The sequence below is a fragment of the Bombus terrestris genome, chromosome 14, assembly GCF_910591885.1.
Source record: "Bombus terrestris chromosome 14, iyBomTerr1.2, whole genome shotgun sequence".
Taxonomy (NCBI): Eukaryota; Metazoa; Arthropoda; class Insecta; order Hymenoptera; family Apidae; genus Bombus; species Bombus terrestris.
In genome coordinates this window covers 7,158,699-7,185,610 of record NC_063282.1, presented here as the reverse complement: position 1 = coordinate 7,185,610, position 26,912 = coordinate 7,158,699, and the positions used below count along the sequence as shown (strand labels likewise).

The 26,912-nt window shown below is 27.9% G+C and overlaps 6 protein-coding genes across 20 annotated transcripts; 4 read left to right on the top strand and 2 right to left on the bottom strand.

The window, feature by feature from the left end:
* The first annotated feature begins 134 nt into the window (after positions 1–134).
* On the top strand, positions 135–3,509 carry LOC100646077 (LIRP). 2 transcript variants are annotated; one of them, XM_003400730.4, is made up of 6 exons: positions 135–452; positions 586–710; positions 980–1,636; positions 1,718–2,000; positions 2,194–2,807; positions 3,450–3,509. In XM_003400730.4, the coding sequence occupies exons 3-5, from the start codon at positions 1,631–1,633 to the stop codon at positions 2,364–2,366; spliced, it is 462 nt and encodes a 153-aa protein (XP_003400778.1). In that variant the 5' UTR covers positions 135–452; positions 586–710; positions 980–1,630; the 3' UTR covers positions 2,367–2,807; positions 3,450–3,509. The 2 variants fall into 2 exon arrangements, with proteins under 2 accessions (XP_003400778.1, XP_048267777.1); XM_048411820.1 differs by lacking the exon at positions 135–452 and having other exon boundaries at positions 508–710.
* On the top strand, positions 2,814–5,987 carry LOC100650979. 2 transcript variants are annotated; one of them, XM_020866670.2, is made up of 5 exons: positions 2,814–3,045; positions 3,220–3,232; positions 3,338–3,508; positions 3,584–4,505; positions 4,581–5,987. In XM_020866670.2, exons 3-5 carry the CDS (start codon positions 3,389–3,391, stop codon positions 5,651–5,653), a joined length of 2,115 nt encoding a protein of 704 aa, XP_020722329.2. In that variant the 5' UTR covers positions 2,814–3,045; positions 3,220–3,232; positions 3,338–3,388; the 3' UTR covers positions 5,654–5,987. The 2 variants fall into 2 exon arrangements, with proteins under 2 accessions (XP_020722329.2, XP_003400733.2); XM_003400685.4 differs by lacking the exon at positions 3,220–3,232.
* A 195-nt stretch (positions 5,988–6,182) lies between these two features.
* Positions 6,183–16,139, top strand: LOC100647994 (transcriptional regulator ATRX homolog). 4 transcript variants are annotated; one of them, XM_048411801.1, is made up of 21 exons: positions 6,183–6,206; positions 6,874–6,911; positions 7,450–7,579; positions 7,752–7,894; positions 8,002–9,994; positions 10,443–10,750; positions 10,855–10,973; positions 11,039–11,184; positions 11,261–11,491; positions 12,220–12,439; positions 12,521–12,930; positions 13,017–13,315; positions 13,401–13,695; positions 13,754–14,034; positions 14,168–14,321; positions 14,399–14,746; positions 14,825–15,122; positions 15,198–15,395; positions 15,478–15,594; positions 15,688–15,828; positions 15,903–16,139. In XM_048411801.1, the coding sequence occupies exons 3-21, from the start codon at positions 7,563–7,565 to the stop codon at positions 15,948–15,950; spliced, it is 5,766 nt and encodes a 1,921-aa protein (XP_048267758.1). In that variant the 5' UTR covers positions 6,183–6,206; positions 6,874–6,911; positions 7,450–7,562; the 3' UTR covers positions 15,951–16,139. The 4 variants fall into 4 exon arrangements, with proteins under 4 accessions (XP_048267758.1, XP_048267760.1, XP_048267757.1 ...); XM_048411803.1 differs by having other exon boundaries at positions 6,196–6,323; positions 15,919–16,139; XM_048411800.1 differs by having other exon boundaries at positions 6,196–6,323.
* LOC100647993 (iduronate 2-sulfatase) lies at positions 15,960–18,791 on the bottom strand. 3 transcript variants are annotated; one of them, XM_048411812.1, is made up of 9 exons: positions 18,519–18,791; positions 18,252–18,429; positions 18,044–18,174; positions 17,769–17,940; positions 17,529–17,678; positions 17,309–17,446; positions 16,911–17,218; positions 16,678–16,787; positions 16,485–16,585 (listed from the first exon to the last, which is right to left on the bottom strand). In XM_048411812.1, exons 1-9 carry the CDS (start codon positions 18,702–18,704, stop codon positions 16,573–16,575), a joined length of 1,386 nt encoding a protein of 461 aa, XP_048267769.1. In that variant the 5' UTR covers positions 18,705–18,791; the 3' UTR covers positions 16,485–16,572. The 3 variants fall into 3 exon arrangements, with proteins under 3 accessions (XP_012171793.3, XP_048267770.1, XP_048267769.1); XM_012316403.3 differs by having other exon boundaries at positions 15,960–16,787; XM_048411813.1 differs by having other exon boundaries at positions 15,960–16,787; positions 18,044–18,443; positions 18,519–18,658.
* LOC100647788 (glutamate receptor ionotropic, delta-2) lies at positions 18,358–26,877 on the top strand. Of its 7 annotated transcripts, none has more exons than XM_048411808.1 (10): positions 18,358–18,449; positions 23,830–24,200; positions 24,503–24,567; positions 24,646–24,822; positions 24,894–25,120; positions 25,205–25,314; positions 25,378–25,577; positions 25,691–25,796; positions 25,888–26,077; positions 26,232–26,877. In XM_048411808.1, exons 2-10 carry the CDS (start codon positions 24,125–24,127, stop codon positions 26,722–26,724), a joined length of 1,644 nt encoding a protein of 547 aa, XP_048267765.1. In that variant the 5' UTR covers positions 18,358–18,449; positions 23,830–24,124; the 3' UTR covers positions 26,725–26,877. The 7 variants fall into 7 exon arrangements, with proteins under 7 accessions (XP_048267765.1, XP_020722343.1, XP_048267768.1 ...); XM_020866684.2 differs by lacking the exon at positions 18,358–18,449 and adding an exon at positions 19,505–19,791 and having other exon boundaries at positions 23,830–24,003; XM_048411811.1 differs by lacking the exon at positions 18,358–18,449 and adding an exon at positions 19,505–19,791 and having other exon boundaries at positions 25,462–25,577.
* On the bottom strand, positions 18,880–22,804 carry LOC105666478 (zinc finger protein GLI4). Of its 2 annotated transcripts, none has more exons than XM_012316404.3 (6): positions 22,663–22,804; positions 22,397–22,598; positions 21,737–21,837; positions 20,676–21,656; positions 20,283–20,411; positions 18,880–20,150 (listed from the first exon to the last, which is right to left on the bottom strand). In XM_012316404.3, the coding sequence occupies exons 2-6, from the start codon at positions 22,496–22,498 to the stop codon at positions 19,862–19,864; spliced, it is 1,602 nt and encodes a 533-aa protein (XP_012171794.1). In that variant the 5' UTR covers positions 22,499–22,598; positions 22,663–22,804; the 3' UTR covers positions 18,880–19,861. The 2 variants fall into 2 exon arrangements, with proteins under 2 accessions (XP_012171794.1, XP_012171795.1); XM_012316405.3 differs by having other exon boundaries at positions 22,397–22,555.
* Positions 26,878–26,912: the final 35 nt, after the last annotated feature.

Below are 26,912 nucleotides of genomic sequence, written 5' to 3'. Positions count from 1 at the left end.
TACTTCTTATCAGCGTGTTCAGCGACAATATTATCTACATTTGTTTTCATTACGTACATACAACTTAAAATTTTATCGAAATAGAAAAAAAGTGAACTCTTATAATAACGAATATTTTTGCATTCAATAATTATCACGCGTATTATTTTTCATTTCGCACTACTCCTCGAAATGTATGTATTTTGCTTGTATGATTACATGCAAAGAAAAATACATTCCTGCTTATTGAATTTTTATTTGTTTCATGCTTTTTATCAACCTGCACAATTCAACCGCGAAGAATATATTTAGACTATTCAAAATGCTATCCTTCGACTAATGTAATTGATTGTGAAGAAAAAGAAATCTACCAACCTGTGATACATCGTGATATACACATATAATATCCCTATATATGTATACATATATGTATATATACATGTTTTATTGATCTCTATCTTGTCGATGTATGAGTAAGTAACTCTATTACAATAAAATATATTCCCTTTTATTATAGAGCTTGATCTTTTTATTATTTATTTTTCGATAATATTCAAATTATTATCTTACATCGATTGGAGGTTTAAAAACGATTTTGTTATATAGTTTATTCTTAGCCAATTAAAAAGAGGAAACAGCCGCAACAATTTGTGAGAGTGAATAGAATGTTACACTGTGGGAAATAATAGTTAAATAATATCTATGTTACTGAAGGAAGTTATATCAGCACGGTACGTTGAATCGTGAATCATTCTCCAGTATGATAATTAATATCTTAAAAACAATCGTCAGTATTTCCTATGACCATTATTTCTACCTAAATTTAATTATTTATCAATTTTTTATAAAATACCATTAGTATTGTTTATCTTAAAAAATGTTACTGCTATTATTTCAACTTTTCTGTGTATTTATTGAACTAAATTTTTAAAATAGATAATACGGAAAAGCTGAAGGAATAATTCTTCGATGATATAATGTTGCTCGATCTTTTACACAGGTTTCCTTCCTGATAATCTTTTTCAAATATTCGCGCGTGGATGAATAAGGGGAATTCGTGAGATATTTGAAAAGCATTCGATCCAGGATTTTAACACGGAAACATTTACAGTACAAGATTTACATTTGCACGAATGATATCTAAAAATAGGTCGTTACTCGACGACTGGTACGCGACAGCAACAGCATGGGGCTTCATTATTGATAAGTCCTGATAAAAGTTAATAAAAGCGATTTAAATAGACATACTTGGGAGGATCCACTTATGATACTTGAATTTCGAGTTCACCCAGTACAAGTGTTCGCTTTTAAGTTTAGCTCATTTGGATTTACAAAAATTCAATCGACATTCTTTCTATTACGAATAGATGTTACAGTTCTTTGACACCTTTAATTTATCAGTAGTTGAATATCATACTAATTATATTATATAGTACTGTATGTTATATTAATAGTACCGTACTATATCATACTAATACTGTTATAATGTATAAGCTGCAGATGTTTATGAATTTATAGACTTGAATATATAAAAATATATAAAGTAAAACAAAACATATTAGGTGCTATTTCATTAGTTGCATTCATGCAAATATAAATTTGCATAAATATCTGTATTGTAATAATAGAATATGATTAATGATTTTTTTCAATGAGAGTAAGCTACTATAGTATTATTATTATTATTATAGAATCTTACTAAATTTAAAAATTTGCAAAAATATTTCTTTGCTTCTAGATGTACGCAAATCGATTATACGCGCTCATGAGTTTAATACTCGTGATAGTGATCCTAATACCGCTGGCGGAACATGCATCGGATACATACAAGCAGCGGAACATACATGGATCGGATGTATTTCAGTATGGTCAGAAAGGACAATCTAGGGATCAATCTCGAGATCAATCTCGAGATCAATCTATGACAGAAATGCATCAATATTGTGGCCGAATTTTGTCAAGTACTTTACAGATAATATGCGGTAGTGTTTACAATAGCCGATTTAAAAAAAGCAACCAAGGTAAGTAGATCATATAATACATTGTAAAAAGCATATTGCTCTTATATCATTTGTTGCAAGAAAAAAATAGGAAAGGGAAGTATGTAAATATAGTTAAAAACGTTGCTACTACTGACCGATATCAAATGGAGGAAAATTGTAGGAAATTCAATATTTTCATTTAAATATTATATATTCTTTCTTTTTCTTTTAGAAATGGAGATGGATGATTATATGGCCTATAGTTACGATCTGCATCCTTATAAGTCTATCAAGAATGCGAAAAAAATGATTAGATTTCGAAGAAATGGACGGGGAATTCACGAGGAATGTTGTTTAAAATCTTGTACGACCGAGGAGCTGCGCTCCTATTGCGGTGCTCGTTGATGAGAGAAACATTTTTTAAAACATAAGCAAAAGATTGAGGAAATGCTCAAATATAATGTTTTCCCTATTTACTAACATACCATATTTTCGATAGCCATTTTTTATGTTTTAATATAATAATTCAGCAAAAGCAACATGATATTCTGTATAATCTTAGATCTATTTAAAACTGTTAGCTTAAACAATTTATTCAGAAATGATCTACTCATCTCAATTTTATGTGATAATAGAATTTATACAATTATTCTTAATTCTTATTCATTCCTTATTGTACTATATGAAATATACAAGAACTTTAATATAGAACGATGTTGCTTTAAACAAAGTGAATACCTTATTCGTGATAACGAATAGTATATATGTGATATATAATACATGCTTGTAATCAATTGTATAAGAGATTGTAATTGTTGTATGATCATTTTTAAAAATTAAGAGCTAGTAAGTACTTATATATATGTGATGAAAACTTATTAAGAGTTGTTGTCAGCTTTAACCGCGTTGGTTCAACTGACTCAAATGTTTAAAAATTTACTGAAAGATCTGATCTCATTTGTACTTAACCATATATTGTGTAAGACTAAATTCAATGTTAATTATTAAATATGTTTTCATGTACCAATGTGTCGTTATTTAAAAATACACAATCATTAAGAAAAACGATAATAACAATCAATAGGTTAGTTTTTATAGATTTAATTTTTTAAAAGATATATATATATATATATATATATACGTATAAATTATTTATAAAATATATGAATACATATTTATAAATTTTAATATATTGTTTTAAATTGTAAATTGAATTTAATGATTTATGTATTTACTTTATATATATCCTTGTATTTAGGTTACATGTGCATGTAAGTACATACAAAATAATTTAAAAAATAAAGAAACAAAATGTATGCGTATAATTGTATAAATGTTAAAAAAGATTCTTCATAACAAATATGAAACTTCTTCAGGTGAAAGATTTTCGGAATCTTCATATTATGTGAATAAATATTTAGCAAACAATGGAGATGGAAGAAATTTATAATTTCACTATTTTTCCATTAGTTATGTCTAAATTTTCAGTTCAATGGTCTACAGATAATCATATATCAATTCTTACTGAAAGAGGAATTCACATATTTGTAAGTTTAATCTAGTAGTATCAATATTATATGTGGAATTAATAATAATATACCTAATGATGTTATCTTTTGCAGGAATTGATACCTTCTCCAATGTCTCCTTGTTCAACTATAAAATTTATTAGATCTTTCATTTATGCACCTTCAACATTTCCAACAGAAAATATATCTAACAAAATAGAATCTAAAATTTGGGGCATGCAACGTGAAGCAGTTTATTCATTCATAATGGAGGAGAGTTTAACTCCAAAATTATCTAATTTAAAAGAAATGGTACCAAAAATAATTGACTTAACTTGGTCACCACAGAATTTAATACATCCCAGCAAGTGTCTTATTGCAATTTTAACTTCAGCAGGTGCTGTTACAATAGCATATAAAATTTCTAAAGACTGGTATCCTGCATATGATTTATCTTCTATACGCTATAATTTTATAGAGCAAGAAATTAATACAAAACTGAAAGAACCTAAAAATAATTCAACTTTGTTTGAAACATTTAAAAATTGTTTAAAAGCATTACAAGCTTCTTGTTTTACTTGGAGCAAGCTTTTTGTAAATTTTGCATATTTTGCTGTTGCATATTTCAATGGAGATATAATTATCTATAAAATTCCAAAAATATCCGACTATAATGAAATATCAAATCCTGAGATTATAGGAACAATAAGATTAAATGAATATATAAAAATAAGTGCTTTAAATTGGGTTACAATTGACATAAAAAAGCATTTAATTATTGTTGGATATATTGATGGACGTATTCATGGTCTTAATATTGAAGATCATGATCAGAATGTGGAGCTAAAATTTATTGAGAAATATTATGATTATAAAGATCGTATTTCTATTAGCGCCATAAGAATATTTCCTCAAAATGACTTGAATATAAAAATCTTGGTTGCAAAAGGTCACTTTTTGTTTTTATTCTGCATTGAGAAAAATGGTACACTAAAAACTATGGAACATTTGCAATTAGAAGGCTTCACGATCTCGGGTAAATAAAATTATGTTACTATACAATTTACAGGAAAACGTACAATATTAATATAAGTAAATGAATAATTTTTAGGAATGACTTGTATAAGCACAAATTATGCGTTAGTCACTACAGAAAATGGCTTAATGTTTTCAGTTAATACCGAAAGAAATCAATTTTTAAAAACGAAGGTAAACAATAAATTATTGCAAAGTCATGTTCGATATTTAGGTTGCGCACATTCTCCAAGCTTTGTAATTTTTATAAACGTAACTAGTCCCAACACTATATACGACCATTTAGTAATGAAGGAACCGACCAAAATACATATGTTCTGCTTAAAACATAAAAACTGGGACCCATCAACTGTTTTAAATGAGAGCAAACATGAGAGATTAGAGCAATTATGGGATTGTTTAGAAGCGATTAGGATGAAAGCAACAAGAGCATTAAATCCGACGATTCTTTTATCAAAAGTACCGTCCAATTTAGAATCTTTATCTTTGCATGAATTACGAGTAATAATGTGGACATCTGTGATGATACAAGTTTGTGAAAAGAAAAAGGTCATTCAGGGAATAGGTAGTATTGCTGGAGAAATATCAGAAGCACAACCCTTAATTTTTGTTCACTCTGCATGCAATTATCTTATGCGTCTTGAAAGCAAATCTTCTTTGTCAGAACAGCAAAAGCTTTCCATATGTTTATTAAAGATGTATTTAGAGGCATATTTGACTGGAGAAGAAAATAAAAAAGTAACACCATTTTCCAAACATATTAAAGACGTTTTAAAAAAAACATGCAAACTCAATTTAAGTAATATTGAGACTTGTAATCTGTGTGGTGAAATTATAAATGAACTTCCTTGGAAAGTTACCAAATGCTCACAAGGCCATATATTACCTAGGTGTGCTATTACCCTCTTGCAAATAACTACCATGCAGTACAGAACATGTCCAATATGCAGTTTAATTTTTCATCCATGCTTGGAAAAAGAGTTTGAAGAAACAAGATGTCTTTTTTGTGATGTTCCTGCACTTGAAGAAAACCGAGTGCTGAATACAAAATGTTATATTCCAAAAGAAAAGAGTTTGTGCAGTTTACAAAGTCATACTCTACAGATGTCAGAAGATCGAGAAATGGATACAGTTGCTGATGAATCTTAAAACATGTAAATATAAAAATATATTTAGTAATAAATGGTATAGGCCGTTCAAGATTTAAAATAATATTTCCTGGATCAACAGAAAATTTATTAGGCCTCCATCAGGAAAAATATTAACTTCGTAGGTGATTTATTCTGTAATAAATTACTTAAATTATAAACTATCTGCATGTGTATATATATATGTATATTGTATGTGTATATATATATGTATATATATATGTATACATATATGTATATATGTATATATAGATAGATATATAATTCTATGTATTTATTTATTGTTAAATAATATGTTTTCAATAATGAGTAAATAAAAGTGATATTTTAAAGAATTTTGTTGTGAAACTCTGCAACCCATTTTTCACATGCTTATATGTTGATATCCTATTTATTTGTAATATGTAAGTAACAATATTTTCTTATTTGTTATAAAAAAACATATGTATACAAATTAACAATTAACTAATTTATATTTGACATACTTAAATATAGTTTGATGTTCTACTGCCAGGGGGCGGTTTATTCAGTAAGACCATACGTATAAATTTCAAGTAATTATCAGTTATTACATTTCTATACGTGTATTTTTTCATTTAAATATTATACTTTTTATTAATTTAAATATAATAATATGTGAAAGTTTGAGATGATTTATAAAAGAATGTCAGGTAAAAAAGGTCTCTCCATGTTGTTTAACCAGTTTGTTATGATTTAAATTTATACATATATAAATATGAACCTGTGAAATAGTTAATAAGTAAATAATAAATAGTTAATATATGCAAATTTTTAACTTTATTTTAATCTTAAAGAATCAACGTGTAAAAATGACAATAGCGATTGTGTACTCATTTGCAGAACAAAAAAGTCATATTGTCGTAAATGTAATTACTTTCAATATTATAAAAATAAAACAATAACAATTTTTCGTTTTTGAGATTAAAACAATTTTACATACCTAGTATACGCATAGTGGAAAGACAGACTTGCAAATTACATCAACTTTTATTTATAAGTGATTGCTCAATATTTTTGCTATAGATAATATGCTAAACATTTGTATGATGACTTTAATTGATTTTAAAATTATTGAATATTTAATTAAAGAGTAATACTGGTTAGAAGTTAGAATAGAAGTTATGAAATACATAGAGAGAAAATTGTAATGTGCATTTTTAATATTTTTCTATTATTTCAATTCTATGACTATTTTTACAGTTACAATTTTGAGAAGGACCAAATAAAAAGTACATGTTGTAAGTACTTTATTTTCTTTGTTTATTATTGCTATAATATGCAACTAGATAATGTCTCTAAATGTTTAAAGATTAACACATTCACAGGCCATGCTAAAAGATATACATCCTTTCCATATATCTAAGAAAGCCATATGCATGCATTTTGTATTAACTGCTTCAAAACAATTAATTAGTTACAATAATTCTTGTTTCTCCAATAATTTTTGTTAGAATATTCATTTGAATTATTCCTTGCATGTAAAATATTTACAATTTAATTATCTACACAGAAATTCAAACACAAGGTATTCCTATATCAAGAGTTATATGACTTATAACGTTAAACATTCCTAACCCATGGATGGGTCAACAGACTTGTGAGTTGAGAATACACTGACCCATACATGGGGCAGGGGATTGTGAATTTGTTAAAGTAATCTGAATGGTTAATAAAACCAGAATAGACAAGATAATATGACATAATAGTGTAGGTGATATGACATTAATAAAAATTCTTTTAATCCACGAGTGTTAAAATAGAAATTTATGTTTCCAGAAACATATATAACAAGTTTAATCTGACATTTTGGGTTCTGAAATTGAAAATAAAAATGTTTTATACTTAAATGAAGGTCTTTTTGAAAATAGAGAACTATTTTGTCATTCACTATGTCTTCTTTATTCAAGTAAGTATATACAAAGAAAAAAATAAACTGTTATATATTAATTCTGCATAGTTTTAGTAGGGAATTGTGTGAAATTAATTATGTAGTATAATTAATATAATTTTTATTTTTGTGTAACATATTCAGAATGTGATAATAATATAATAATTTAAAAGCACATATTTGATTTCAGAAGAGATACTAAAAATAGAGTATATATGAAAGAACGGCTTGCAAGGGTGGAAGAAGTGAAAAAATCAATAAGGTCATTATGTGACAATGATTCCAGTACTCCTGAAGATGTACGACCTTTCTTTTATAAATTTGGAAATTCACGTAAGATGAATAGAAGAAGTTTATTGTAGAAGGAAATTAGAAATGTTTATTATAATAAGTTAAAGTAGTAATTTTATTCAGAAAAATTATTTTTAATTAATTCCTAGGTGATAATTCAATTGAAAGGTCATCTGATGAAGATGGCATTAACAGACCAAAACAAGCAAAAAGGTCTAGAAGAGAATCTTCTGAGGAGGAGAGTGAAGCTGCTCATCATAAACAAAAGAAAGGCAAGGACCATTTAAAAAATGATGGGCACAAAAAGATTGTGAGAAATAAGAAAGTTGATTCTAATAATGTAAGAAAAGAAAAGAGTAAAACCAGAAATTCAGTTTCTAGTGATTCAGATGATGTAATTTATGAGAAATCTGCTGAAAAGAAGACAAAAAAACATTCATCATTAAAGTCAAAACAAAAAGATCTCAACTTATATAAGGAAGAGGCAGACTCTAGTTCTAGCAAAGAATTCCAAACATCAAAAATTTCTCTTAGTAGTTTGAGTGTTATGAAAAAAGCTGGGAAGGATCGAGTAATATCCACTGAGTCAAATCCAGAATCCACATCACAGTTAATAAAAAAGACTAGAATCAGTAAAGAACAAAGCTTACAGTTTAAGTCTCATGTTGTGAAAATTTTTAATCAATTTAAGGCGATTTGTTCAGAGTATGAAATACAGATGGAACATGTAAAATGGAAATATTTTAAGAAAGAATTAACATACCAAGAATCAGCGTTTAATGTTATAGAAAAATCGAAAAATGTGATCAACAATCTTAAATTGGAACTTAATGCACAAAAAGAAGAATTAACAAATTTTTATGAAGAATGGAGTAAAAGTCATAAAGTACAAAGCATAGCTCATGAGGACTGTTCTTTAAGTGATAACGAAATAGCAAAAGAGAGAGAGGATACAGAAGAATCCAATAAATCCGAGAACAGCTCGAATGCAGCAAGCGTAGTTTCTGAATGTGATAATGAAGAAATATTTTCTGATGAAGGAACAAATAATACGAAAATAAACGTTGATAAAAACAAAACAAACAATACATTAACTAAAGTTTCAGAAAAATTAATAGGTGACAATGAAAAGAGTGATCAAATTATCTCTTCCATCTTAGACAACAAACAGGAAGATAAAACTTATACAAGAGATGAAACAAAAGTAATTGATGCAAATGAGAAGACATCTGAAGAATATCAGATATCTACAAATGAACATGCTATGAACGAATCCATTGATGATATATTTGAAGATACAGCTGAAGATATAGACTTTAATGATTTGATAGAAGCCAGAGATGAATGTAGGAATAAAAATGTTTTAAAATTAAAAGAACTTGAAAAAAATAATGATAATAAAGATAAAAACTCGTGCCCTACTAAAATTGAAAATGCAAAATCTAAATTAGTTTTTTCTGATGAAATTGTAAAATCAACTGAAGAAAAGAAAAATGACGTTTTAGATGATATTGATGCCGAAGAACAAGCTAAGAAGGTAATGTTAGAATCGGACTCAGAAACACCCACAAATGATGAATCACTGAATGAAAAATTTATTGAAAGTTTCGGCACAAATGATAGTTTCAAGGAAAAAGACATATCGCAATCAAAAAAGATAAAATGTGATAAAAAAGAAGGAAAAGATAAGACACAGAGTAATTCTATTCATGAAAATAATTCATTAAACAAACTTGATGAACTCATTAATGAAGAAGTTTGTGCTAAACATGCACTTCTTGAGTCAAATTCAGATGATTCTATGAGTCCTTGTGATAAAAAAGAAAATTTAAGTAAGAAACATTATTCCAGTGACAGTAGTGAAAATTCAAGTTCTGATAATGATATTAAATTAAAACCACTAATAATAAATACTTCTTCAAAGAAAAATAAAAATGAAGATAAAAATCTTACAAAAGACAAAAAGGCATTGTATTTTAGACAACCACCACGTTTACCTAAAATAAGTTATGCTGGGTCAGATGAAAAATTAAAAATGTTTTGTAAAGTTGTTGTAGAAAAATTACCAGAAAATGCTCTTAAAAAGTATAAGAATGCGTTAGAAAAATCTCGACAATATTTAGAGAATAAAGAGCTTAGAAGGTACAAAACAAAAAAATTATTTTTCATTACTTGCAATAAAACTTTTATATATTTACTTATATATATTTTATTGTGTGTGTGTGTGTGTGTGTGTGTGTGTGTGTGTGTGTGTGTGTGTGTGTGTGTGTGTGTGTGTGTGTGTGTGTGTGTGTGTACACATATATATATATATATAGTATATATATATGTATGTATAGTACATATATATATATATAGTATATATATATATAGTATATATATATAGTATATATATAGTATATATATATATAAGTATATATATATATATATATATATATATATATATATATATATATATATATATATATATATATATATATATATATATATATATATAAGTATATATAAGTATATATAAGTATATATATATAAGTATATATATATATATATATATATATATATATATATATATATATACTTATTTTTGCAGCCTAATTGATTTGGATAGGTTACAAAACAATCGTAAAAATACTTTTGGCTCGACACGAAGTTCTTTATCTAGAAAAGCAAAAAAGACTAAAGTAAAGGAAATTGAAGATTCCCTATTGAATCATTTGAAAAACGAAAATGCAGAGGAAGATTCTGATATAATTGAAAATATAGGGGAAGATTCTGATATAAACAATGATATTTCAATCGCAAAAATACGAGCTAATTTCCAAACTAATAGGGAATTAATGTTGGAAGCAGATGCAGTTACTAAGAAAGCTCTTTTATATTCTTCCGACTCAGATATTGGTAGATATTAGATTAGCTCCTTTTAAATTTAATATCATTTCTTGTTTATTAGCATTACATATTAAATTTATTTATAAAATTAAATTTTACATATCTTATTTCAGGTGAACGAAAAGAATCTACTTCTGAAAACAGTAACAGTGAGGAGGACAAAAGTAAAACTAAATCAAAGGATCTTCCAAAACGATCAACTCAAAAAGCTGAAAAAAAGAGTAGTGATAAGGTAACAATTAAGATGACAATTAATTTGTTTTAGATTAAGATATTAATTAATTCGATTATACTTAGGAAAATGATGACAAATGGAAGAAAAATAAATGGAGGCGAAATAAACTATTAACAATGAAGTTCTCCTCTGATTCAGATTCTGATGTTGCAAGAGAAAAATGGAATAAGAAACAAAAAGGGACAGAAAAGGCAGAAGAAAGTTATATGTGAGTTATTTAACATGGTTAATTAATAAATAAACCATGTAATATATTAAATAAACCATGATATTTTTTGAAATAGCGGACATTCAGCTACCAAAGTTGTAAAACGCGAAAGAAGAAATCGTAGACAGATTATAGATTCTGATTCAGATCTGCAGGTGATAAATTCTGATACAAAATCAAATAAATCGGCCATGTCAGAAGATAATATGTCTTCAGATAGTGATTCTTCAATAGGAAAGCCAAAAAAGATGCATAAACGTAAGACACATAAATCATCTGGTTCTGACTCTTCGATTATAGAGAAAAGGTATTTTTTATACATATATATACAATACTATACAAAAGCTTTATACCATCAGTGTTACTGATTTTGTAACAGCAATTAAATACATATGTGTAGAGGTTGCTCACAGATTACTACATGAAAATTAATTTTTAAACATTTCTTTCATCGTGTTATTCACTTACAGTTTTACATGATTTAGAAATGTTTGAAAATTGTTCAATGTTCTAGTCTAGATATTTTTTACAATGTATATGAGATTATGTAGAATGGGCCAGGGAGAAAAAAACATTCAAAAAGAAAAATTTTTGAGGTACCATTCTACTAAAGTAATATAGTGCTGAATTTATTAAAAAATTATTTTATAAATCCAAAAGAACTACTGCTACTGAGCAAAAAATTATTTATGCTGAGCAAATATGAATTATTTAAGACTATTTTTATATATTTTTAAAACTAATTGCCAATTCTACAATTACATATTTTCTTAGAAATAACAACAAGGATAAAATAATATTCTCAGTATATTCTTACATTCATTCATAAAATAACATTTAAACAAATAACATTTTCATTTGATAAGTGGTTTAAAATTTTCGCAAGTTATTGTATATTTTTCCATGATTTATTTTAATGCTTTCCTTTTGTATGAAGCTATCAATTTCTATAGAAAATCGTATAAAAAAATTTATAGTAATTTTATATGTTGGGTTTTACATTCCTATACATATATATTCCTTATAAATTCTTAGAACCAAACCAAAGAGAAGACGCATTAAAAATATATCCAGTAATAGTGATGAAAATAACGATAAAGACCTTGATATTACGAATTCTCAAGGAACACCTGGAAAAAAAGGTCGTAAAAATATTCGAAAAGTAATGAAAGATAAGCAAGTTACAAGTGATACTAAGCAAGCTGCTAAAGAAGAGGAAGAAAGACTTAAACGTATTGCTGAGAGACAAAAATTGGTACATATTTTTAATTAATTCTTAACTAATTTTCTGTTCCATAAGAATGAATAAAAAGTATTTCTTTATTTTGTATTATAGTACAATGAGATGTATGAAGCAAGATTGGCTGGCGAAGAAAAAGTAGATAAGTTGGTATTGGATTTTGATCCTGAAACAAAAGAGGAATTGGTTACTGTCCATGAAAATTTAGTAAAGCGTTTAAAACCCCATCAAGCTGAGGGAATAAAATTCATGTGGGACGCATGCTTTGAATCATTGGAAAGAGTAAATTCTTCTAGCGGATCTGGATGTATAATTGCACATTGTATGGGACTAGGTAAAACTCTTCAAGTAATTGCCTTGGGTCATACACTTTTAACACATGAAAAAACTGGTGTTAAAACAATTATGATCGTTTGTCCCTTGAGCACGGTACTTAATTGGGTAAATGAATTTACGAATTGGTTAAAGGATATAGAACATGACATCGAGATTTACGAAATGACTAAGTAAGTTCCATAAATATATTTACAAGTACATTTAAGGTAATGATGAACAAATGGTCATATAATATTTGTTGATAAATTTGTTAAAGATTAAAGAAAAATATAGAACGAAAGTTTCAATTGGAAAGCTGGCAAAGAACTGGTGGTGTACTCATTATTGGCTATGAAATGTTTAGGAATCTAAGTGGCACAAATAATAAAATGAGAAAGAATATCAAAGAAGCAGTTTTACAGTACTTAATAAATCCTGGTCCAGACGTCGTAGTTTGCGATGAAGGACATTTACTAAAAAATGAGGATACTGCTCTCAGTAAATCAATGAAACAGATTAAAACATTACGAAGAATTGTACTTACAGGAACACCACTCCAAAATAATTTGATAGAATGTAAAATTTGATCAATATTAAATAAGTATATATATAAATAATTCAGTATTCGTTTGATTAAACATTTGTAACTGATATATTACAGATCACTGTATGGTACAGTTTGTAAAGCCAAATCTTTTAGGAACGAAGAAAGAATTTTTAAACAGATTTGGGAATCCAATAACTAATGGTCAATTTGATGATTCTACTGAATATGATGTTACATTAATGAAAAAACGAGCATACGTTTTGCATAAGATGTTAAAGGGCTGTGTACAAAGGTTTGATTATTCTGTACTAACACCGTTTTTACCACCGAAACAGGAATATGTAATTTTTGTCAGTCTAACTGAAATGCAAATTAATATGTATCAACATTATTTGGATAATTTTGCAAGGTATGTGAAATGACTTTTTAATGAAATTTCAAAATTTAATATATATTTTCTATTTCAGGCGAATACGCAATGCCAATGGATCTCTTTTCGCAGATTTTCAATCATTACAAAGAATATGGACACATCCTTTGGTTTTGCGAATGAATGCAGAAAAGATAGAAAAGATAAATGAAAAAAAATTCGAAATCAGTGATTCGGAGGGTTCTTTAAAAGACTTTATTGACGATGCCGAAATAGAGACTACGACCAGTATGAGTACTGAAGAAGATGATGATATTGTAACCATTGATACAAATATTACAAAAAATATAAGAACTAATTCCAAAAATAATAGACCAGGTAAGATTATATTTACGTTAAACTAATATGTTATAAAATATATATATATATATTTTGTTCTTATTTCTTATTTTATATGTTATTTATTGTGTTACTTATTATTTTATTATGATATTTATTATTTTATATGTAGAAGCTGAAATAATTCCTGAAGAACCTGAAAAGAAAGAAGAGGAATGGTGGTTACAGTTTGTTAAACTTGAACATTTTGAAGATATGAGAGTTTCTTCCAAATTGATACTTCTTTTTGGAATCCTGAAGGAATGTGAACAAATCGGAGACAAAGTGTATGCTTTTTATATCACTTTTAGAAAAGTCTACAATAATTTACATACTATCTTTAAAAATTGTTTAACTATTTTAGCTTGGTATTTTCACAATCGTTGTATTCATTATCTCTAATCGAGCAGTTTCTTGAAAAAATCGATAACACAACACAAAACGGTGAAAATTCGGAATATATAGATGGACATACTGGAAGTTGGTCATTGGGGTTGGACTACTTTCGGATGGATGGTCAAACATCCGCTGAAAATAGAAACGCATGGTGCAGAATATTTAATGAACCATCAAATACAAGAGCAAGATTATTCCTAATCTCAACCAGAGCAGGTGGACTGGGAATTAATTTAACCGCTGCCAATCGTGTTATTATTTTTGACGCAAGTTGGAATCCTTCTCATGATGTCCAAAGTATATTTCGTGTATACAGGTTCGTGTCTCTAATTCTAATTCATCGTGATTAATAATAATAAGATTTCATAATTACTGAAATATATATAATTTACAGATTTGGTCAAAAGAAACCATGTTACGTTTATCGATTTCTAGCAGCTGGAACGATGGAAGAAAAGATCTACAATAGACAAGTGACAAAACTATCACTTTCTTGTAGAGTCGTCGATGAGCAACAAATAGAACGTCATTATAGCAATCAAAATTTAAATGAATTGTACACATTTGAACGAAACAACGGAGAGAAACCGACTCTGAATTTGCCTAAAGATAGATTATTAGCAGAAATATTTTTAAAATATAAAAATTTTGTAGAGAACTATCACGAACATGATTCTCTTTTGGAAAATAAAGTAACTTGTAGCTACATAATACAGTAATTTGCTTGTCTCAAAATAAATATTCTTAATAATCTTGTTTAATAATAGGCAGAGGAAGAACTGAATGAGGAAGAAAGAAAGCAAGCTTGGTTAGAATATGAAGAGGAAAAGAAAGGAAAACCACCAACAATGCCATCATATTCAATGGCGTTCGCAAATAATATGATGTTAAATCAATATAAGATACCGCCACCATTGAGTATTGGCACGGATTATGAAAAACTCCGAATACTTCTTCAAAAGGATGTAAGAATATGATATTTTTCATCAATAACTCAAATAGTTTGCTCATATTTATTAGCTTCTTATAATAATTTACATTTTATAGTATCCTAATGCAACACCACAAACCCAACAATTGATGACTGCTAATGTATTAACAAATATGTACAATTACATGGAACAACATTCTTTCTACAATAACGCAAATTCAATAATCGATCAGGTATTTCAATAACTTACAATTTTCCTGTTGATAACGTTTGAATATAAAACATGTTTTTTGTATAAAATTTAACTGAGGATTTATGAATACTAGAATCCAAACTTAACTTCGGTACCCAATATGCCTCAAACATCTTATTCAGTACCGAATAGAATTAAGAATTTGACCAATCAACAGAAAGATTATAGGATTACTGATATTAGATCTGGAGATGTTGATGATGATGTTGTAGAGGTAACATGCATACATTAACAAGGAATTAAAGCTAAATATTTATTAAATGTAAAATTTACTTGATACAATTTCAGGTTATATCAACGACAGTAAATAACAAAAATAAAAATCAAGAGGAATGAATAAAATTATACAATGTAAAGTTTTATATTGTTTTATATAGTGTAAAAATGCTTTGATATATTGTCCTAAACGCTTATACTTTCATCTACATTTTTAGTATGTTATATTTGTATTATGGTAGTATCAGTATTGAATGAAACTGAATAATATTGTTGCTATAAGTAATTAGTATAAAATTATTACTTGAACAATGGCATTTTTTATTTGATAAACTTTTAAATATATATATATATATATACAGACAAATATGTGTTTATAAACTGTATATTCATACTAACCATAAAACTTCTATACTGACTTAGATTACTTAAATAGAGTATTAATGAACTATATAATTTATTTAACATTAATTTAATGATAAATTTATATTAAACAAATAAGTAATTTTTATATTGTTTACAATTATGTACAAAAATATGAAGTTTATTTGATTTAAAGTTGCAAATGTATGTAAAGTGATAATAAATTAATTAAACAAGTATAATTATAATTTAAAAATTAGATTTAGCTGATAAAATATTTCTCCAACCATGTTGCAATAAAATTTTTAATTTTTCCTTTAATTTGGCATATTCTTCAAGAAATGCTACATTTTGGTTTTCACCCTTGTCATAACTGTAATCATACAATTCCTCTGCAATGATATTGTTCCAATTTGGTGACATAGTTTCAGGATTAAATGATAACCATGCTATATAACGATATTTATTTGTCCTTAGAGTATACCCCATTGCTTTAATCTCTTTTAAACGTGGTTCATCACTATTTGGATGTATCGAAGGTTCAATGCTTGGTCTTGGATATTGTGCAAACGCCGCCTTTTTCCATAATATTGGCTATAAATTATACTATATTATAAATATTATATACTATAAATTATTACAAATGTCTAAGATAAACAGTTTCAACAATTATATATTATTAAGGCTATAAAATTTAAATTTGTAAATTAATAATACCTCGTCTTTTAAAGCAGCTCTTATAAGTGGTATAAAAGTAATTCCTTCGCTGCAGGTAATTTGCATACTTTCACTTGAACAAATAGGTATTGAGATATTTGCTAAATCTGCAATTGTTGGAAAAATATCAACTAATTCTACTATTGAATCTATAAATATCTGATTCCCTTTTGACGAATTATTTACGCTTGTATTTTCTTTTAGTTTCTCATATGTAAGCCCAGGTATTGATACTATCAATGGTACTTTTAAAGCAACATCATAGTTGCTATATTTAGCCCATACCGCATGCTCTCCTAGTGACCAGCCTACATAAATATTAATTGTAAAAAATTGAATAATAATTTAAAAGATAGAAAAATTTAGATAATAGTTAATTGGAAGATTTTTCAACTCACCATGGTCAGACATTAATATAATAGTAGTATCTCCTCGAATTGACAACCTTTCCAAATGATTTATTAATGTACCAATTAAATCATCAATATATGTTACAGATGCATAATATGATTGAATAATTAACCGAGCAAAACTTTCTAAAAATTAAAAAGAAATAAACATATATCTTTGTGCATTACACACAAAAAAATAAATTTTTACATATCACTTTAATTATACTTGGTATTTTTTCCCATGGAAATTTAAGATTCAAAGCAGCAATATCTTCCCTTTTTCTTAAATCATTCCAAGGATTATAAGCAATACTACTAACATTCTTTGACCATTTATAAGGTTCAGGTACTTCAAATTTGTGCAAGGGGTGGTTTTCTGCAAAATATTTTTTTTTTATAAAAATGATTTCTTTAATTAGAAATCTTTATGATTATGATAATAATTAATCATAATAATTAAATATACTTAAATATTTTTTTGGATATTTAAATGGTATGTGTGGTTTCTGAAATCCAACTGCTAAAAAAAAAGGACTACTATTTCTTGCTTGATTAGATAGAAAAGTTTTAGCTTCCCTCAATATTTCTATATCTGGTAATGTTTTATTTGGCATTGATGAAACTTTAACGGGACATAACTAAAATATGAAAAACAAAATTTGTAATGTTATTAGGTATCATTATCTCTTTCAATCTTCTCAATACTCTTTAAATAATAGCTCATTATATCACAAATATTACAAGATTTTGTGCAGGCAGTATCTGCATATTTGTTTGACATATTGGAGCATCTTTATATCTTTCTGTAAATGGATGAAAGGGAGTTTCTGACCATGAATAAGGGCTATCATCAGAATTATTTGAACTAATTCCTGTGAAACATACCATAATCATATCAAATGATGTAAAACAATTTATATTCACATATCGCATCTTAAAAACTAAAAACCTGGATGAAAAACTTTTCCCACTGATTTAGTAATATATCCATTATTTTTTAGATGTTGGGGCAATGTTGTAAAGTTGCCAATATCTTTTCGCCAGTAGCTATAGAAATCATAAAGATGAAGTGTATCTGGTCTTCGGCTTGTTAAAAATGAATTCCTACTTGGTGCACACAATGCTTGCTAAAAAGACGTTACTATATGTATATATACATTTTTTAATTGATGTATAAGCTTCGGTATTAATTTCTTACTATTAGCTTAATACTAACCTGAGCAAATGCTTGAGAAAAAATGGCAGCTCCTGTCGCTAAACGATCTATATTTGGCGTATACGCTTTAGCGTCACCATAACATCCTAAAGCAGTTCTTAAATCATCGACGATTATTAAAAGAAAATTTTGTTTCTGAGCTGTACACCAAACGATTAAATTTATAAACCATAACGTAACAAACATAGTAAATCACACTAAAAGATATAATGATAGCAATATGGAGGGTATTTTTGTTCAAATTGAGATTAGATTACATACATACAATATATGTATATATCATACACAGTCTTTTGTGTGTAAGAAATAAAATATTTCAATTAATGAAATAATAAAGTATTCTATAGTTAATGGAACCTCCTTTTTAACTTACTATTGCACTTTATTTTTCAATGTACAGACATATAAATGAAAATGCTACGTAATGCTTATTTACCTACAATATCTACTACAATAACTACGACATGATCTAACATAAATTACATTAAAACGATACAATAATATAAAATAGTAAAAATTAGTATGGAAAGTCAAGAGTTTTATATTAACACGCGCACAAATTACTGCAGTAAACGGTCTTTTGCTTCAAGAATTTTATTTTTAAATTTGCCGCACTAGGCTTATCAATCTACGGAATTGTATCTTTACTTTGCATTTACTGTTGTATTGATTGAATATTAAGTTTTAACTTTTTAAATTTGTTCGAGTTGTTTTTCATATCTTTTTTTAAAATGTAGAGATTACAAATAAGTTGATTTAATATTTGCTTTGTATATAATAGCTGTGATGTTGTTTTTCATTACAATAATAACAGTAAAATATATTTGAAAACATTGAAAATATACTTCCTTTCAATTTTTTTCATTGTAAATTTGTAATATAATACCGTTTCGTAAACAAGAAGTAAATTTTAGATATTACAAAGTTCTTAGTAATTTTTAGATATTTACATAAAAGCAAATCTGGAAATTTAATTCAACATCGAAAGCTATGAAATTTTTATCATATAATATCTTCACTGAAATAATTAAAATTCATAGAAAAACAACTCTGATAACCCTAGAGTTATCTCTCTATTTAGCATTCCTATAATTCAAAGTTATAATTACGAAGATTTGAGTAGTTAACGAGGGCCGTCCCCTATAAAATCAGTAATAAAAGCGTAATAAAAAGTGACTAGTTAAACAGATGGAGAATAAAGGACAGACGCATCACTGTTTGTAAAGAAGGAGGAAAAATAATTTACTTTATAATTCGAATGTTTGCGGCCCCGGTAAAGTACTCTGATTCACCGCTACAATTATTTATCTTCACGTTTACGTGTGATACCAACTTATCTGAAGTCAATCCCGTGTTTCCTTCTTAACAACTGATGATGATCTTTGATCATTAGTACTTATCGTACAGTCATTTACATTAATATTATTCTTTGCTTTAAAGTCAGTCTTAAAATTTGTTTGTGGGTTAGTAGTATCATCCTTAAATATTTCAGTATAATGAAAACTACTCCCATTCCCAGTCTTTGTATTTGTGCTAGCATTATTACCAGTGCCATTTGAATGCACTTCAGTGAAGTGTTTGTACAGCATTAGTGTTGTACTAAACTCCAATTCACATCCAGGTATTTTACAACTGAAACATGTTTTCTTTTAATAATCTATCAAACCAGATTTCTAGCAATAAATTCAAGAACATTCAATCAAGAATGTAAATAAGTGTAGTTTTATAATATATAAAGCATAAACAAGTGACAATATAACTTACCGAAATACTTCATTGCTTTTAGCAGTTTCTTGTACTATTGGCAGTTTTGAATTAGCATGATTGTCCTGGTAATGTTTCCATAAACCAGTTACATTGCTCACCTGAGCTCCACAGCCAGGGATCTTGCATCTAATTAATATAAAATAAAATTAAATAGAGAAATTAATTTTTTGATAACATTTATAATAATTAGTAATAGTTATTACTAATAGTTATTACTAATAGTAATTACCTGAGATGCAAAAGATACAATATAAAAACTAGAATTTAAAATCACATGTGATAAATTTGACAAAGCATTTAAAATTATGAATAACACATATCTATCTTTACATATAAAGAATTAAAAAAGATACTGCTTTTACTTGTAGATGTTAATAGCTTTAAACTTACAAGAAAAAACTGACCGTTGAGGCTTTCCCTTGTTTTAATTTCAGTATTGATTTACTAGAATTTGAACTAATTGTATTGGCAGCTAATTTATGACTATCTTGATGATGACGATAATGGGATATGTATTTGTATTTTCTCCCACAGCCATTAACCGCACATTTATAAATTTCTTGCTTGTACCTAGACATACGTTGCTTCTTTGGAGTGTATTCTTCATCATCCGAACAGTTGCTGTTTGTTTCCATAGTATTCTCCTCGGATTTTGAAATATCACGATCAAGTTCATTTCTGAAAATCTTTTCTAGATTATCTAGTTCAATTCTGTGGTCTTGATTTCTAGAATTTATACTGCACATTTCATTTTTCGTATTTTTCGTAATGGTAATATCACCATTTACATAAACTACATTAATTTTTTCTTGGGAATGTTCACTTTGCAGTTCTGGACATTTGTTTGTGTTACTCTCGTATTTAGATAGAAAATTCTCTGCATTTAGAATTAAATTTTCATTCATAGAAAATGTGCCTGCTTCATTTAAAGATTCACTAATGGAAGAATAATCTTCTTTTGAACTATCATTTGCGGTATTTTGATCATGAGAAACCTCATTTTTTTGTTGTTGTGCAGTATCACTTCTGAGAAGATTTTGTTCATTATTATCATCATACTGACATACTTTTATCCCAAAAGATTCATTTGTTCTCTTCTCATAACATTCCTCTGTGCTTTGTACAATTTCCTCATCCATTGCATTTTCAGGATCTTCAAAACATATTACTTCTGGTTCAGTGGGCAACGTTGATGGTTGTCTATGGCAGTTTTCGATATGTTCTTCTAGATTGATACTGGTTGTATGTAAAGATCCACAATTTGTGTATGGACATATAAATACATTTGTTTCATTATTATGCCATTCTTGATAATGGCGCCACATGCTTCCAGGATCAGAGAGTTCTTCTCCACATCCTGGTTCTCGACAGCTATAAATATAATTATTAATATACTATACTATTACCTAATATTTCATAATCAATTTTTATAACAAATGAAGCCAGCTTACATAAACCTAATTTTTAAAGCCTCGAGAGCTTCGTGTGTTTTATATTCATCTTGATTGGTAAATGTCTTGCCACAGCCCCGTTGTTTACAAGTATATACTTCCTAAAAACATAATTTGATTAAGTATCTACTACAAATAACTTAAGAATATACATAATCTTTTTATTTCATTTATCTAACAAACGAAAAAAATTTTTACAAAAACCTTCTAAAATATTGATAGATAATAACTCAACCATAATCATCAAACATTTCATATGCAAATTATACAAAATAATAATACAAAATCAAATTGTTTTACTAATTTCATTCATTTAAATTATAGCTATACTGCAGATTTTTATGTATTTGTAGGAAATTTGAAAGTGTAAAATTGCACAAAATGCACCTAGCATGAAAAAATATAGAAAATATCCAATGTATAATTCTTTCTATAATACTTAAATACGAAAAAAAAGGTTCCACAGAAGTCCTATTTTTTAAATTATATTCTCAAACATATGACTTTTCATAAAATTCACAGTCTAATTATTACATCTCATCAATAAGAAAGATTACTTTAATTATATAAAGTAGTAAGTTAACAAATAAAGGTAAATGGTGAGTGACTTGTTTTGAGTTAGGGGTCATTGAACCCATTAAATGCCTCCGGTGATTTTACCTTTTTGGGGGCTATTTCCTCGATAGTACGATTCCTAGATACAAATCGGATGACGCTAACTTCAGCAGGCCTATCTGTGCATGTATCGGTACCCTGGCCCATCCTGGCCAATATGCAATAAAAACGGTGAATAACGACGCGTTTCGATGCTCACATAACCTGCATTCACCAACAGGAATTCAGAAGGGAATTTTTCTAGCACCTTGAATGAAAGTCCCAAATACACAATCATTTCCACGAACGGGACGCTTTGTCGGGCTACTTACCAACAAAGTGCGCTCCCGTTCGCGCCGGAATATATTCCCTTTTTCACCTCATATTATACCATTCCCAATAATATCAATCATTTGTTGTCATTTCAATATACTCAAGCTACTATCGTGAATACGTATTCACCATAGTCTTTCTGCCCACCCTTCGACTTTTATTGCGCCTACCTTCATATAGGTTTAAGATTAACATATCGATAATCACATCGATAATGACTACACTCGATGTAAACATTTGTCGATTTTTGAAATATGATTTTTAGTAGATGTCTTGTAAGTTTTTTATTGTGAAGTTATAAATAGAACATTATTGATAGGAAACAATGGTTTATTTGAATTCATCCTTGAAACGTATACATATTCTTTTTAATCTTACTGTGGATTTTCAGATGCTGCACTATTTCGTAACTTATGTACGTAAATTATGTAAAAGAATCTATTGAAATATATACTTTCAGTGTACTTTCACTCTATGTTATACATATATCCTTTCAAATAGCTATGTAGTTTAGATGAATTTTTATATGTGGCGGCAATCTTTAATAATATAGCTTCGAAGATTTTCACAAATAGATTTACCGCATTCTATACAATAGTATGTTTTTTCATCTCTAATACACGAGCAAAGCACGCATTTGTTTCTTTTTTCTAATTTAACTGCATGTAATTTTTCAGATTTTTGAATATTAAAAATCTGCATCCATGGTAATTTTCATTGAACTTCAAAGAGTTGTACAGAATAGTCAATTATCATTTTTGAAGTTATGAGAACCATGGCTAATCATTTGAAAAATTGCTTTGTAATTACTCGTCCATTGTAAAAATCTAAATTATATAAAACATTCAAATCAAATATAGAGCAACTGTACATATATGCTTTCGTATGTACTATGTATTTAATGCGAACAATTTTTTTGGAGAGTAGAGGTGACTGGATAAATTAAATTACTATTTATTTATTTAAATAAAAAATTTTGCTGAGTTCGAGAAAAATTTCGGCGCTCCACTCTAGAATTAATTTTTTTGGATTTGAAAGACTTGAAGACAAAAGTAATTTATGTTACCAATTCCAAATAATTATGCCGCTATCGATCATAGATATTTCTTTCTTTCTATTCATTTTAAAATGTGACATATAATTTATAACTCATTATTACTTTTTAGGAAAGTACGAAACAATTGAACTTATCGGAAGAATGATTGATTACTATGAGCAGATTGCAAGGTTATTAGAAGCGGGTCGATTTTCATGTTTATACTACTCGAAGGCGTTAATGCGTATACCAGTCACTACGTAAACGTTGGTCGGGTCACTATTAGCCAGGATGTGACCTGCACGTCAGTATCGATTTACATAGGTGCTAGTTTTATTGTGGAAGCGATAATTGTCTATAACATAATATACGATCATTAAATTAGAATCGATTAAGATCAATGTAATTCGAGTTTAGATTAAAGGATGCACACTCTTTATTTGTTACTTCTTATAGCATCTTTTTTCATTCAAGAATATACTCGGTATGTTCATGGTGAAGGTGCGTAAATATGATCAACGCTTTTTTAAATAATAATACAATAAATTATGTTAATTTTTAAATTATATTCTCATCCTTTTCAGAATTCTTTTCTTTATCTTTTAATCAAATACCTTATACGTTATTTTTTAAATGTCATTGATGAAGTATATTAATTCAAAAAGCATATTGATTTAATTATTCTCCATGTTTGAGTTAGAAGCGCAAATGAATCGATTAATATGTTAGTCGTCATTATCTTCATAAAATAAAAGTGTTTTAAAATAATTCTAATTATTCTTTACATTATTTTCTATTAATAGATAATGTGACAAATAATACAAATAATGAAGAAATGCCGTCGCAACTAACAGTAACATCTTGGAATGTAAGTTAGGCCCAAAATTCAGCATATTTTTTACCTTTTTTAATTATAAAGATGCACAATATGTTTATTATTTTGTAGGACATGCCTTTCTCAGGAATTGTAGAAGAAAATGGAAAGTGGGTTGGTAAAGGATATGCATTTTACATTTTTGATTTACTCAGTACGAAATTAAATTTCACCTATACCATCATTCCACCAAAAGAACATATTTTGGGTGATAAAAGTAGCGGTATTCTTGGTTTACTTTACGAGAAGGTATTATTTAGGTATTATTAATTTGTAATATAATTGATTTAATTGTTAAGGAAATCTATTTTATTTTATAGAAAGTAGACGTAGCTGTTGCGTTCCTTCCCGTATTACCGGAAATCGGACAATATTGTACGTTCAGCGCTCCACTAGATGAAACGAAATTAACTGCTGTGATGAAGAGACCTCAGGAATCAGCTACAGGTTCCGGTCTTCTGGCACCATTCGAAAGAACCGTCTGGCTATTAGTTTTAGTGTCATTAATTTTTGTGGGGCCAATTATTTATCTTTTCGCCAGTATGAGGTTTCTGAAAAACTTTTTAATAATTATTATAACTAATATAATCAGTAATTAATATAAATTTTAATTTAATCTTTTGATATATAGAGCAAAATTATGGCACGATCCAAGTTCTGAAAACTTCAGTTTGCCCTCTTGCTTCTGGTTCGTTTATAGTTCTCTGTTGAAACAAGGAACGAATATTGTTGCTACAACAGGTAAAATGTATTGATTAATTTTAAGTACATTATCATTACAATTTCTAAAAATTGTAATTGGAGTTGTAGATTCAACACGAATGCTTTTCGCTACATGGTGGATTTTTATATTGATTTTGACATCCTTTTATACGGCAAATCTCACAGCGTTTCTTACAAAGCCTCAATTTACGCTCTCTATTAGTTCCCTACAAGATATTGTTCACAAGGGATACAGTTGGATCACCTATAAGGGACGAACGATTGATTTTCTTCTTTCTCAAGTAAGATGTAAAGCGATCTTCCTAAGATTTTAATGCTAAACTGAATTATTTTTTGATAATATTAAACATTTTAACGTATAAAAATAATATATTAAATCTTGTTACGTTTTCAGAATCAGGAAAACGATTTGAGTTTATTGAACGTAAGCAAATTGCAAGGAAAAGGTGTTTTTAAGTATTATGAGCATTCAAGAGCTATTTTAGAATCAGTTACTACCAGTATGTATTAAATATCGTAATATACATATAAAGAAACGATCGTAATACCATTCTACTCATTTTTCTCATTTGATTCACTTTCTCTTTTTAGAAAGACTTTTCCTAGCAGAGACACATTACTTGCAAACTTTAATATTCAAAGATTACATGAATAAAACGCGTCATCATTTACAACATAACTCGCGTTGTACGTATGTTATAATGCCTGGTAGCATTTTAATAACCAGCCGTGCCTTTGGTTTTCCTCATGGTTCAACTTTTGAAAAACGTATCAATAGATTGTAAGTTTTAATTGGACTCAATCTACTAACTTAAGTTTTACTAAAAATAAAGATGGTTATTTACATTCCCATCTTTTTTTAATGGAATATTGTAATAGAAGTGAGTTCTTTATAGAAACTTTTTGAATATAGATTTTATTGTTTTAAATTACAGGCTGTTAAGATTAATAGAGACCGGTATCATACATCGTACGAAGAAAGAAGATCTGCCATTAGCTGAAATCTGTCCAGTTGATCTTCGTTCAAGCGAGAGACAATTGCGAAATACTGATCTTCTTTTAACATACAAAGTTGTCGTGGGTGGATATACAATTGCTGCAATTATCTTTTTATTTGAATTTATTTACGCGTTTATATTGTATCGAGTACAGAATGGTAAAAGAAAAGCATGCTGCTATTTGCCTTATTGTGGTCGAAACGAAAAACCACAAAATCCTTTAAATACTAATCTTCCAGCACAAAATTATATGATGATGTTAAAAAGAAGTCCTCCGGCAATTTATCAACATCCTGACAATGTTTTAATACAAAAAAAACAACAATTTATCAATGGAAGAAGTTATTATGTGGTTACTAATCCATATGGTGATCGAAAATTAATTCCTATTAGAACTCCTTCTGCTTTTTTATTTCAATATGCGGCCTGATCATATTAAAAATATGTAAGAAATACAAAAATATTTTTTGTATATAGCATTACATATTGAAATGCTAAAATTATTTAAAAATTGTAATTTTATAAAATTAATAAAATGTACGTTGGATGTAAATTTCTTTATGTGAGATTACATAGATCAAAATTTTGTTATATTTGCGTATGAACCTTGTGAAATAT

What these genes read in the sequence shown, in the direction of transcription:
- LOC105666478 (XM_012316404.3), bottom strand. Translation starts at nt 22,498, where the DNA reads ATGGGCCAGGGTACCGATACATGCACAGATAGGCCTGCTGAAGTTAGC. An exon ending in GCTTTAAAAATTAGGTTTAT is followed by an intron (nt 21,657 to 21,736) that starts GTAAGCTGGCTT and finishes TTATATTTATAG; the next exon opens with CTGTCGAGAACCAGGATGTG. An exon ending in AAAAGCAATGAAGTATTTCG is followed by an intron (nt 20,151 to 20,282) that starts GTAAGTTATATT and finishes AACATGTTTCAG; the next exon opens with TTGTAAAATACCTGGATGTG.
- LOC100647994 (XM_048411801.1), top strand. An exon ending in GAACAAATCGGAGACAAAGT is followed by an intron (nt 14,322 to 14,398) that starts GTATGCTTTTTA and finishes TAACTATTTTAG; the next exon opens with CTTGGTATTTTCACAATCGT. An exon ending in CAAATTCAATAATCGATCAG is followed by an intron (nt 15,595 to 15,687) that starts GTATTTCAATAA and finishes TATGAATACTAG; the next exon opens with AATCCAAACTTAACTTCGGT.
- LOC100647993 (XM_012316403.3), bottom strand. Translation starts at nt 18,704, where the DNA reads ATGTTTGTTACGTTATGGTTTATAAATTTAATCGTTTGGTGTACAGCT. An exon ending in TTTCTCAAGCATTTGCTCAG is followed by an intron (nt 18,430 to 18,518) that starts GTTAGTATTAAG and finishes ACGTCTTTTTAG; the next exon opens with CAAGCATTGTGTGCACCAAG. An exon ending in GGGAAAAGTTTTTCATCCAG is followed by an intron (nt 18,175 to 18,251) that starts GTTTTTAGTTTT and finishes TATGTTTCACAG; the next exon opens with GAATTAGTTCAAATAATTCT.
- LOC100650979 (XM_003400685.4), top strand. Translation starts at nt 3,389, where the DNA reads ATGGAGATGGAAGAAATTTATAATTTCACTATTTTTCCATTAGTTATG. An exon ending in AAAGAGGAATTCACATATTT is followed by an intron (nt 3,509 to 3,583) that starts GTAAGTTTAATC and finishes TATCTTTTGCAG; the next exon opens with GAATTGATACCTTCTCCAAT. An exon ending in AGAAGGCTTCACGATCTCGG is followed by an intron (nt 4,506 to 4,580) that starts GTAAATAAAATT and finishes AATAATTTTTAG; the next exon opens with GAATGACTTGTATAAGCACA.
- LOC100646077 (XM_003400730.4), top strand. An exon ending in ATTTAAAAAAAGCAACCAAG is followed by an intron (nt 2,001 to 2,193) that starts GTAAGTAGATCA and finishes TTTTTCTTTTAG; the next exon opens with AAATGGAGATGGATGATTAT.
- LOC100647788 (XM_048411808.1), top strand. Translation starts at nt 24,125, where the DNA reads ATGCACACTCTTTATTTGTTACTTCTTATAGCATCTTTTTTCATTCAA. An exon ending in TAACAGTAACATCTTGGAAT is followed by an intron (nt 24,568 to 24,645) that starts GTAAGTTAGGCC and finishes ATTATTTTGTAG; the next exon opens with GACATGCCTTTCTCAGGAAT. An exon ending in TTGGTTTACTTTACGAGAAG is followed by an intron (nt 24,823 to 24,893) that starts GTATTATTTAGG and finishes TTTATTTTATAG; the next exon opens with AAAGTAGACGTAGCTGTTGC.